This window comes from Rutidosis leptorrhynchoides, chromosome 9 (genome assembly GCF_046630445.1).
Source record: "Rutidosis leptorrhynchoides isolate AG116_Rl617_1_P2 chromosome 9, CSIRO_AGI_Rlap_v1, whole genome shotgun sequence".
In the NCBI taxonomy this organism is placed as follows: Eukaryota; Viridiplantae; Streptophyta; class Magnoliopsida; order Asterales; family Asteraceae; genus Rutidosis; species Rutidosis leptorrhynchoides.
In genome coordinates, this window is record NC_092341.1 from 233456804 (window position 1) to 233470256 (window position 13453).

Below are 13453 nucleotides of genomic sequence, written 5' to 3' on the forward strand. Positions count from 1 at the left end.
AAAAAGAGTAAAAATACCCGTTATGAAATATGGCATAAAAGGTACCAAATTTGAGTTATCTCAAAGTTTGGGGTTGTCGAGCGGTTGTGAGACTCACTGAACCCAAAAGGAAAAACTTGGGTGAAAAAGGTATTGATTGTATTTTCGTTGGGTATTCTGAGCATTCCAAGGCATATAGATTTTATGTGATAGAATCTAATGACTCTGTATCAATTAACACTGTGATATAGTCTAGAGATGCAATATTTGATGAAAATAGATTTACATCTATACCTAGACCTAGGGATATGATTCAGAAATCCCGGACCAATGATTCAAATCAAGTGAGTGATGTTCCAGAATCATCAGTTGTAACAACTCAACCCTTATGCAACCGAAATATGCAAAAATAAAAATAAAAATTTGTTTGTTCAGCAAATGGCGCAGCGCGCCAAACTGGTCTGTCCAAAAAGTCTTTAAACGTGAAAAGGATTGGCCACTTCCCGACATATTTAGACGAAACGCTTTTACCCACATCTTCAAATATGTAAAACTAACACGATTCAAACATAAAATAAGTTTTACAAAGTGGGGCCCACATCATCCGTTTTACGAGTTTCATACAAAAGTTTGAGTTTCGACCACATTAGTTTAATTTCCAAACAAACTACGAGCATGATGTTTGGGGATAAACTACCCAAATCCTAGGCCGAATCCACAAGTAATCCAAGCAAGCAACCAAAAAGGGAAATCATCTAAATCCCGAGCATACCCTTGCCACGTCCGCCTCCGAACCTAAAAATGTAAACAACGAGAGGGTAAGCTAATGCTTAGTGAATGCAATATTTATACGCATACATACATAATCCAATTACTTGCATACACCTACACAACAACACAATAACATTAGCAAACCGCAATATCGAATAAACGAATAATCGTACGTACAACAAGTCAACATCATTAGCATAGAGATCTCAACAATAATATACGCCAAATACAAATACGTACAATGCTAATAAAATTACACATCCCAATATACCCAATGTCGACATTCGACTCGATGGTGGCCGACGAAGAGTAGTAGGTCAAAATCGTTAACTACTCACCACCCATCGCACGCGTACGTGGCCGACGAAGAGTAGTAGGTCAAAATCGTTAACTACTCACCACTACGCACCATGAGGCCGACGAAAAGTGCAACCGAAACGTTAACACTTACCTCAATCACAAGGATGGCCGACGAAAAGCGAAACCGCTTACCATCCCACGATAAGTGGCCAACGAAGAGCGAATCCCCAAACGGATACACTCACCACTTACCCCAACACACATATGCGGCCGACGAAGAGCGATAGGTCAAACATTAATCACTCACCACATATCTAAACATACACATGTAGCCGACGAAGAGTGATAGGTCAAACGTTAATCACTCGCTACATGCCCAAACACACACATGTGACCGACGAAGAGTGATAGGTCGAACATTAATCACTCGTCACATACTCACCTCCAATCGTGGTCAACAAAGAGTCATTCCTTTCGGATATAACTCACCACATTCCAAACACCATATATATATATATACACACGTGGCCGACAAAGAGTGATAGGTCATACGTTTATCACTCGCCACAAACACAAAATGAATATAGCCAACGAAGAGCTATTCACACGGATATCACTCACTATATTTTCTCATCTCAATCGTGGTCCACGAAAAGTGAATCCTAACGGATGTCACTTACCACATCGCACACAAGCAACCAAATTATATACATAAGCGTATAAATATTCCACTCACCATGATTACTTGAAAAGCAATCCCGCTTGAGCTCCTAATCGTCCAAATGCAATTTACCTAAGTAATTCACAAACAAATAAGCTAAACACTCTAGCTTATGCCCAAAACACCAATAAGTGCAATTTCGACCCATTTGCACTTCCAAGCACAAACCGCGCCCAAACTAACCAATAATCACTAACACAAGTGAGAATGGTCCTAATATGCCAATCAAACCCAATCATAGGTGTTAAACACCTATCTTGCCCAAAATGACACTTAAACCCTAATTTGACCCATAAGAAGTCAATATCACGCCATTAGCAAGTTTTGACACCAAAACATATTTAACTCGGTTCTATGCTTCAACTTAATCCATTTTAAGTTAATAAACCTCATTAAATCGGTAATTGAGTCATAATCATCAACAAACCCTAATTTTGACTGTAGTCAAAATTAGTCAACCATAAGAACCCTAATGGTTTCCAAAACACCAATAATCACTAACACTAGTGATTATACATCATTTACAAGTCTTAAACATGGTTAAATCATTAACCAACCCAAAACCCGCCAAATATCAAAATAGTAAGTTTCCATAAACCCTCTTCATCAACCAAATGGGTTTTACAACTAACAATCTCAAACCCTAACTTGAATATCAAATCTAACAATGAAATTCGGAGTTAGAACTTACCAATACTACCAAAATGATGCCGTTGACGAGTAGAGCAACTTTAAAACCCGAGCTTTGGTGAGAATCCAACTCCTTCTTCTCCAAATCAAGCTCTCTCTCACTAAAAGTGGGTTTCTCTCACTAGGGTTTGATAAGGGTGTTTGATGAGTGAAATGTGATCCAAAATGACCAATGGATCAATTTTGATGACCCCAAACCGACCCCAAGTGAAAAGACCAAAGTACCCCTCATTTAGACCTTTTAAAAAGGCTAAAAATTGCATCAGCAGCAATCGACGCGCCGCGCCAAATGGTGGAGCGCCGCTCCAACCTGCAGGTCAGTTTTCAGAAACTTGTTTTGGCCATAACTTTTTGACCGTAGCTCCGTTTTCGATGAATCAAATATCGTTGGAAACGTAATGAGATTTCCTTTCCAATGGTAAGGCTTTGAAACATCAACCCAAACTTTATTTGGGGTTGAAAAGATACGTACACATCTTGTCACTTCAGACAACGTCCAGTTTCCTTCGGCGTTCGAGCAAGCAACACTTACACTTCATACACGCATCGTACACCATAAATACATTATGTACAATAAATATTTGGGTCTTACAACTCTCCCCCACTTAAACTCGATCACGTCCTCGTGATCCTTGCCATTCTAACAAACAGGAACCACAATTCATGGCCCTCCGATATCTGTCCAAATTCGATGTCCTCAACAATTTCCACAACTCCGAAGATTCACACAATTCCCTTAGGCGACTTTACACAAAGTTACCTTTCCGATTTAAATCATCATCCTTGATTTACCAAATCTACCAAACCGAGCACTAAGTCTCGCTTCATTCCTAAACCGGAAAGAACTCATGCCTCGACCGCATGACATAAACAAGTTAACATTCCAAATCCCGTACCAAGATAGCAATCCCTTTAGCGTACCCTTTTCATGTACATCGCTAAAGTAACAACACATCGATAACATGGCCAACAAACATTACAATGGAGCCGACAAAAAGTGAATCCTCACGATTGGATACCACTTGTCCCATATTCTCACGCATACGTGGCCGATGAAAAGCGGTAGATCAAACGTTAACCACTTACCACTACGCAACAAGAGGCCGACGAAAAGCGCATCCTTACGGATCACACTTACCTCTCCTCGCATATGGCCAAACAAGTGCGATTCCTAACTGAAAAACGCACTCCGCACAACAATAAGTAGCCGACGAAAAGTGTATCACCGCGGATAACACTTACTACTTATCACACCTCAACCGTGGCCAACGAAAAGTGAATCCTCACAATTGGATAGCACTTGCCACAATACCTACAAACAAATTAAGTATATGCACATACTTGGAATCATTCCACACATCCAGGAATTTCCGCACACGAAATATCCGCACGCGCGAATATCGCCATCACAATCGAGCAAGAACCACCTATATCGCACATAGGCGCAAACAATAATTCCCTAGGAGAGAATTCAACACGCACATCCCTTAACCGAGGGATTTCCTTGCTCGTCAAACACGTCCATTATCTCTCAACGAGATTTCCCACATTACCACCTCGGTGATAATTTTAAGTCCAAAATCATAAGTACAATTTTAACCGAAATTGTACTCTACCGCAAATCGACCAAATCTAGGTCTCGACACAAATTTTCAGATCCACTATGAGCATCATCCGAAATCTCACAATAAAAACCTCCTCGTGTGGGAGTGTAACTCCCCCACTTGGAACTACGTTCCATAACCGCATTTTGCACAACCGTACAATGCAACCAAAGGTAGACTTTACTAACAATTAGGTTCACACGACCCATCACCCCATCTTGCTCCAACCGTGAGCACACAAAGGATTTCAATCAATCCTTAAACACTTCGAACGAAGAGTTTATCACAAGTTACACAACTTTACTCTCGCAATCATTCAATTGCTATGGCTTGTCAAATTCCACTTGGTCACTCATGTACCTAAGGGTTTCTCCGGTACCCTAAGTACATTGTAACCGCATCACCATCGGAGTTGAACACTACACTTGTAGGTATGAAAGAGGCACCTAACATCGCGTCGTGTAGACTCCTTCACAAATCATACATCGAGACTCAAAACACTTGATCTCAAGGGTTTCACCCATATGGCTTGGTATAAACATTTCCCAAATATCAAGGAATGCTTGGTTGCGCCAAGTCTTACGCCCTTCGCCCGACAACCGGACCATCAACATAGGGTAATTCCATAAGGAACGCTACCCCTCATTACACTACGCACTAACACAAAATGCATTAAACAACATCATAAGTATGTTTCAATAAGATAGTCGAAGAGTACCTGAACACCGTCGTCAGGTTCTCATGCATCACCAACTAGATCCGGGCACGCCGAATTTCGGTGTCCCTCTTTTCGACAATTAAAACAAGTAACCTTGTTAGTCTTCGCATTCGTACATTTACGAGACAAATGACCCCGTTCCCCGCAATTATAACACGTGGGCACAAAACCACCAGTGCCACTCTTCTTCACACTTCCGCCACCCTCGGAAGTGCTCTTACTTTTCTTGTTCGAATGCATCGTAGTCTCGGACTTCCGCTTACTAACATCGGAAACACTTTTCCTAAGGACAAGTGCCTCAAAACCCTTCGCCATGTCAAACAACTCGTCAAAAGTTTTCACCACGTTTACGCTAATCTTCTCTTGATAACCATCATTCAAGATTCGATAGAAGTCTTCCTTCAACATTTTATCATTACCGACATACTCTGGGCAAAATTGGGTCTTTGATAAGAAAACGGATTTGAGAGTGTTTAAATCCATTGACCCTTGTCTCAAAGCACGCAACTCGTCCTTAAGCCTAGAAAGATCGGCCGAAGTTCGATACTCATTGAAAAATTCCGTCTTAAACTCGTCCCATGTGAAGTCCATACATTGTTCCTCACCATATAGTTGGATTTTTGCATCCCACCACAACTTGGCGTCACCCCTTAGCATACTACTACCATACCTCGTCTTCTTGTTGAGAGGGCACTCACTAGTACGAAAAGCCCCCTCCATATCGGAGATCCAACGAGCACTCTTAAGTGGGTCTCGTTCACCATCAAAAGTGGGAGGTTGAGAATCCTTGAAATTTTTGTAGTAGAAGTCTCGCCGCCTCACCTTATCCTCGTGAAGGACATTCTTAACTTGTTCCTTGACTAGATCGACTAATTCCTCGTTGATCGAGTCTTGGAACATCTTCCTAACGTCCTCTAGAAGTTCCACACAATAACCTTGTATAATGGCCTCAACCTTGACCGTGAACTCGGAGTCATCGCCTTGATCACCATTATCATGTCCGTTTCTCGTCTTCATTCTAAGAAATGAACTTGGTTAGGAACGCAACACGAATAAAGTACATACACCGCCGCGAACAAAAATCACAATCATATAAGTATGCCAACGTTCATGCATCCCATCTAGTCCAATACTTGTTGTACATCACTTGCATGACTTGGCTTGCAACCGTAATAATGGTCGCGAAGCATTATTACGCTCACACGCCATGCCGAGCTCATGAATACAACAACCATCTCGCTAGACGTTCAACACAAATCAACATGATTAGTAACACATAATCAATACATAGCTAGTTCACCTACAATCTAAGGCACTAGCTAAAACCCGAACCGACCCGTAATCCTACAAGTCCCGCAACAAATAAGCACGCACAAAAAGTCTAAGTCTAGGCGCCTATCTCAAGTCACCTAAATCCCTTAGACCATGCTCTGATACCACTTGTAACAACCCAACCCTTATGCAACCGAAATATGCAAAAATAAAAATAAAAATTTGTTTGTTCAGCAAATGGCGCGGCGCACCATATGGCCGCGCGGCGCGCCAAACTGGTCTGTCCAAAAAGTCTTTAAACGTGAAAAAGATTGGCCACTTCCCGACATATTTAGACGAAACGATTTTACCCACATCTTCAAATTTGTAAAACTAACACGATTCAAACATAAAATAAGTTTTACAAAGTGGGGCCCACATCGGTCGTTTTACGAGTTTAATACAAAAGTTTGAGTTTCGACCACATTAGTTTACTTTCCAAACAAACTACGAGCATGATGTTTGGGGATAAACTACCCAAATCCTAGGCCGAATCCACAAGTAATCCAAGCAAGCAACCAAAAAGGGAAATCATCTAAATCCCGAGCATACCCTTGCCACGTCCGCCTCCGAACCTAAAAATGTAAACAACGAGAGGGTAAGCTAATGCTTAGTGAATGCAATACTTATACGCATACATACATAATCCAATTACTTGCATACACCTACAAAACAACACAATAACATTAGCAAACTGCAATATCGAATAAACGAATAATCGTACGTACAACAAGTCAACATCATTAGCATAGAGATCTCAACAATAATATATGCCAAATACAAATACGTACAATGCTAATAAAATTAAACATCCCAATATACCCAATGTCGACATTCGACTCGATGGTGGCCGACGAAGAGTAGTAGGTCAAAATCGTTAACTACTCACCACCCATCGCACGCGTACGTGGCCGACAAAGAGTAGTAGGTCAAAATCGTTAACTACTCACCACTACGCACCATGAGGCCGATGAAAAGTGCAACCGAAACGTTAACACTTACCTCAATCACAAGGATGGCCGACGAAAAGCGAAACCGCTTCCATCCCACGATAAGTGGCCAACGAAGAGCGGATCCCCAAACGGATACCACTCACCACTTACCCCAACACACATATGTGGCCGACGAAGAGCGATAGGTCAAACATTAATCACTCACCACATATCTAAACATACACATGTAGCCGACGAAGAGTGATAGGTCAAACGTTAATCACTCGCTACATGCCCAAACACACACATGTGACCGACGAAGAGTGATAGGTCAAACGTTAATCACTCATCACATGCTCACCTCCAATCGTGGTAGACAAAGAGTCATTCCTTTCGGATATAACTCACCACATTCCAAACACCATATATACACGCGCGGCCGATAAAGAGTGATAGGTCATACGTTTATCACTCGCCACAAACACAAAACGAATATAGCCAACGAAGAGCTATCCACACGGATATCACTCACTATATTTTCCCATCTCAATCGTGGTCCACGAAAAGTGAATCCTAACGGATGTCACTTACCACATCGCACACAAGCAACCAAATTATATACATAAGCGTATAAATATTCCACTCACCTTGATTACTTGAAAAGCAATCCCGCTTGAGCTCCTAATCGTCCAAATGCAAATTACCTAAGTAATTCACAAACAAGTAAGCTAAACACTCTAGCTTATGCTCAAAATACCAATAAGTGCAATTTCGACCCATTTGCACTTCCAAGCATAAACCGCGCCCAAACTAACCAATAATCACTAACACAAGTGAGAATGGTCCTAATATGCCAATCAAACCCAATCATAGGTGTTAAACACCTGTCTTGCCCAAAATGACACTTAAACCCTAATTTGACCCATAAGAAGCTAATATCACGCCATTAGCAAGTTTTGACACCAAAACATATTTAACTCGGTTCTATGCTTCAACTTAATCCATTTTAAGTTTATAAACCTTATTAAATCGGCAATTGAGTCATAATCATCAACAAACCCTAATTTTGACTATAGTCAAAATTAGTCAACCATAAGAACTCTAATGGTTTCCAAAACACCAATAATCACTAACACTAGTGATTATACACCATTTACAAGTCTTAAACATGGTTAAATCATTAACCAACCCAAAACCCGCCAAATATCAAAATAGCAAGTTTCCAAAAACCCTCTTCATCAACCAAATGGGTTTTACAACTAACAATCTCAAACCCTAACTCGAATATCAAATCTAACAAATGAAATTCGGAGTTAGGACTTACCAATACTACCAAAACATAGCTAGGAGCGAGATGAACAACTTTAAAACCCGAGCTTTGGTGAGAATCCAACTCCTTCTTCTCCAATTCAAGCTTTCTCACTCTAGAACTCTTCCTCTCTCTCTAGATATGGATGAGAGTGTTTGTGTGGGTGAGAAATGAGCTCCAATGGAGTTCTAGATCAGTTTTGGTGACCCTAAACCGACCCTAAATAAAAAGACCAAAGTACCCCTCATTTGAACCTTTTAAAAAGGCTGAAAAATGCTTCAGGGACAATCGGCGCGCCGCGCCAAAAGGTGGAGCGCCGCTCCAAACAACTGGAATTTGTGGTCGAGCCCAAAACAGGTTTCAACAACTTGTTTTGGCCATAACTTTTCGACCGTAACTCCGTTTTCGATGAATAAAATATCGTTGGAAACGTAATAAGATTTCCTTTCCAATGGTAAGGCTTTGAAACATCAACACAAACTTTATTTGGGGTTGAAAAGATACGTACACACCTTGTCACTTCAGACAATGTCTAGTTTCCTTCGGCGTTCGAGCAAGCAACACGTACCCTTCATACACGCATCGTACACCATAAATACATTATGTACAATAAATATTTGGGTCTTACAAGCTGAGTGGCTTAGGGATTTGATTTATGAAATTCCGTTATGGCCTAAACCGATATCCACCATATCTATCATATGTGATAGTGCTGCTACCTTGGCTAAAGCTTATAGTCAGGTGTACAATGGAAAGTCTAGACATTTAGGTATTAGACATAGCATAATTCGTGAGCTTATTATGAATGGTGTGATATCTGTGCAGTTATGAAACCTCCGGTTTTTTGGTTATTTAGTCTGGTACGTTTTCAAATTCATATACACAAAAAAAATCCATATTCTCTGTTCAATTAATTCCGAGTTTCATCCGATTAGAGATTTCGATAGTACTATCGAAATACTTTGATCTGAAAGTGATTACACGACTATCAGAAATCCGAATTCGAAACTCTAATATACAACACGTGTTGGCGTGTTGTTGGGTGGGGGTGGGGTGCTTAATGAGCGTGTCAGACTGCTGTGTGCTGAGTGGCGTGTTGGGGGTATTTTTTTATTTCTTTATCATTTTTCATGTATTTAATTTATTTTGTTTAATTAGTTATATTATTATTATAACAAATTAATTTAATAAAACACACTAAAATTAATAATAAAAATACGATTACATTTAAAAAGTCCTAAAAATATAAAATTACAATACTATAATTAAAAGATTACAATACGATAATTAAAAAAACATTACAATAACTAAACATTACTTAAATGGTACGACGGTAGTTTGGTGGAAGATTCCAAATATGCTCGGTTAAGTCCGCAAGAAGTGAATTATGCATATCTTTGTCGTGTATTTCCTTTTCTCGTGCAGCTCGAGTAGTATTTCGATTCCTAACAAAAATGGGTCGATTATCTGGCGCTCTTAGATACTCTTCGTCGAGTGACGTTATAGCAAAACCATTATCCTCTGTGATCATATTGTGCAATAGAACACAACAATATAATATGCGGGACAATTTTTTAGCTATCCAAACTCGTCCAGGCACACGTAATATATTGAATATACCTTGAAGGACACCAAATGTTCGCTCGACATCTTTTCGTGCAGTTTCTTGATAACGTGTAAACCTTGCAGATGGCTCGTCGGTTAGGGATAAATATGCTTTGATAAGTGTAGCCCAATCCGGATAGATACCGTCTGCGAGATAATAACCATGTATGTAGTCATGACCATTTACTGTAAATGGTGAAGGTGGAGCGGAACCGTTCTTAATAGAATCAAACAATGGGGAACGGTTTAGCACATTGATGTCATTGTTGGAACCTGCAACACCAAAATATGCGTGTCATATCCACAAATCATACGAAGCAACATAATCGAGAATAAGAGATGGTTTTTTTGATGCCCACTTGTGTATTGACCTTGCCATGCAACGGGACAATTCTTCCATTCCCAATGCATGCAATCAATGCTGCCAAGCATCCCCCTAAAACCATGCCTTGTTTCATGCGTTTCATATATTCGTTGAATATCACGTGCAGTTGGTTTACGTAGATATTCGTCTTGGTACAAATCAGTAACACACAAACAAAAGTTGTCTAAACAGTTTAATGAGGTTTGCTCACTCATATGCAAATATTGGTCCCACATATCACCCGCCGTACCGTAGGCCAACTGTCGTAATGCAGATGTGCACTTTTGATATATATTAAAACTTTGACGACCAATAGCGTCGTATGAGTGCCTAAAATATGCAAAGTGTGCTGGTAAAGGATTAATAGTACAATCGCGTATACCTGATATGATGCGCTCGAATAATTGCGGTTGCATTCGATAACGTCTTTTAAATTTGTTATCGGGAAAAGTAGGAGATTCAGCAAAATAGTCTCTGTGTAGACGTTCAGCTGCACCTTGCGATCCCTAGGAATATAGCTTCGGGCTCGTGGAGGTCGTCGAGGTCCCACGATAAGTAATCAACATCGCGAGGTAATTGACCTCTATATGATACATTTTACAAACATTGCATTCGTTTTTAAAAGACAAACTTTCATTACATCGACAGTTGACAGGCATGTATAGCATTTCATAATATATCCAAATATAATTGACTTAATAATAATCTTGATGAACACAAAGACTCGAATGCAACGTCTTTTGAAATATGTCATGAATGACTCCAAGTAATATCTCTAATATGAGCAAATGCACAGCGAAATATTTCTTTCGTACCTGAGAATAAACATGCTTTCAAGTGTCAACCAAAAGGTTGGTGAGTTCATTAGTTTAACATAAATAAACATTTCCATCATTTTAATAGACCACAAGATTTTCATTTCTCATAAATATACGTCCCATGCATAGAGACAAAATTAATCATTCATATGGATTGAACACCTGGTAACCGACATTCACAACATGCATATAAGAATATCCCCATCATTCCGGGATCCTCCTTCGGACATGATATAAATTTTGAAGTACTAAAGCATCCGGTACTTTGGATGGGGCTTGTTGGGCCCGATAGATCTATCTTTAGGATTCGCGTCAATTAGGGTGTCTGTTCCCTAATTCTTAGATTACCAGACTTAATAAAAAGGGGCATATTCGATTTCGATAATTCAACCATAGAATGTAGTTTCACGTACTTGTGTCTATTTTGTAAAACATTTATAAATATTGCGCATGTATTCTCAGCCCAAAAATATAAAGGGTAAAAAGGTAAATGAAACTCACGCATATAAATATTGTAAAACAGTTAATAAAGCATTTGCATGTATTCTCAGCCCAAAAACGTAAAGAGTAAAAAGGGAGCAAATGAAACTCACGCATATAAATATTGTAAAATAGTTAATAAAGCATTTGCATGTATTCTCAGCCCAAAATATATATAAAAAGGGAATAATGAAACTCACTGTATTGTATTTTGTAGTAAAAATACATATAACGACATTGAACAACTAAACAATGCAAGGTTGGCCTCGGATTCACGAACCTATATCATTTGTATATATATTAATACATATTCTTGTAATCGAACAATTATGTATATACTATTATTAGTGATATAACTTTTATATTAATAACTTATATTCATTTTATATTAAGTTTCGTTATGTTATATGTAATAAATATATTTATATTATATATATATATATATATATATATATATATATATATATATATATATATATATATATATATATATATATATATATATTATTTGTTAGTTAAATCAGTACTTTAATAAAACTTAGGTGATATTTGAAATAATAATAGTGTTAATACTGATATTAATAAAATTGATAATATTATCTATAGTTCTATTAATAACTATATTAATGGTAGTTTTCAATAATCAATCTCATAATAATAATAATATCAGTAGTTTTTAACAAAATGAAAAATTTAATAATAATGGTTATGAAATTATTAACTTTTGATAATAATACATAATTCTTAATAATAATAATATCTACAAAATATCTACTTTGTTGCTTATGATAATAAATTTAATTATAACCTTAGTAATAATCATATTCCCAATAATAATGATATTGTTACTAATACTTTTGTGGATAATAACACTAACAATACCAACAATTTATAAAATGATATTAATAATAATATTTATAATAATAATTTGTGTTATGTTCATAATAATGTTAATAATAATAATAATAATGATCATAACTATATGTATTATTATTAATGATAATAAGAACAACAATACTAAGTTATGATAGTGATATTTGTAATAATAACAATTACAACAATGATAATTAATACTAGTAATAACAATACAATAATAATAATAATAATAATAATAATAATAATAATAATAATAATAATAATAATAATAATAATAATAATAATAATAATAATAATAATAAAAAAATAAAAATAAAAGATAAACTACCTAAAAAGAAATGGAAATCTGTCGCAAGCAAGGCTCGAACCTGAATCCCTCGCCAACCCGAATCAACACCCAACCATTGAGCTGTAATCGTTTTTCTGGTTTAAGTTACATCCTAATTACATTAAACCCGTATCAAATTATCTTCCTATATCTCCTCTTCTTCGTAACAGGATCAAATCAACCCAGTAATCCTAAATCCTCAAATTACTCATCCATTATGATTTATACAATAAATAAAACTGCCATTTAAATTTGTTTGAGCTAGTTAAAGCAAAAGTAAAAAATGAAAATTGCCTGTACAGAACCACGACGAGCAATTTTAAACTCAAATTTCAATTTAAATTTTGAAACCGTTTTAGACTAAACTCATAACATGAAATAGTACTCAAATCCTTCTTAGAAACTTTTAAAACTAACAATTGAACTTGAAACTCAAAAACTAATTCTAATTTACTGAAGAACAGAAAGTTGACTTTTATTTCCAAAAGCTTTGACTCAAAAATTGAAACGCGATAGGATGAAATAGGCGATGAAATCTTGCAGATAGTTTAAATGAAACATTTATAACAGAACTGCATTAAGGGATTTTGAAATTAAACTCAATTTCGCTGTTTTGGAAAATTGGATGAAGAACAGAGGTCATCGAG

The 13453-nt window shown here is 37.5% G+C and overlaps 1 protein-coding gene across 1 annotated transcript; it reads right to left on the reverse strand.

The window, feature by feature from the left end:
* Window positions 1-9653: 9653 nt before the first annotated feature.
* LOC139868586 (uncharacterized) lies at window positions 9654-10720 on the reverse strand. Its single transcript, XM_071856922.1, has 3 exons — window positions 10312-10720; window positions 9956-10213; window positions 9654-9856 (listed from the first exon to the last, which is right to left on the reverse strand). Exons 1-3 carry the CDS (start codon window positions 10718-10720, stop codon window positions 9654-9656), a joined length of 870 nt encoding a protein of 289 aa, XP_071713023.1.
* Between the last annotated feature and the right edge of the window lie 2733 nt (window positions 10721-13453).

Excerpts from the sequence above, each read along its gene's own strand:
- LOC139868586 (XM_071856922.1), bottom strand. The coding sequence starts at position 10,720 with ATGCAACCGCAATTATTCGAGCGCATCATATCAGGTATACGCGATTGT. Across the intron at positions 10,214-10,311 it reads TTGTCCCGTTGCATGGCAAG|GTTCCAACAATGACATCAAT; the intron begins GTCAATACACAA and ends TTGGTGTTGCAG. Across the intron at positions 9,857-9,955 it reads AACATTTGGTGTCCTTCAAG|AGGATAATGGTTTTGCTATA; the intron begins GTATATTCAATA and ends ATATGATCACAG.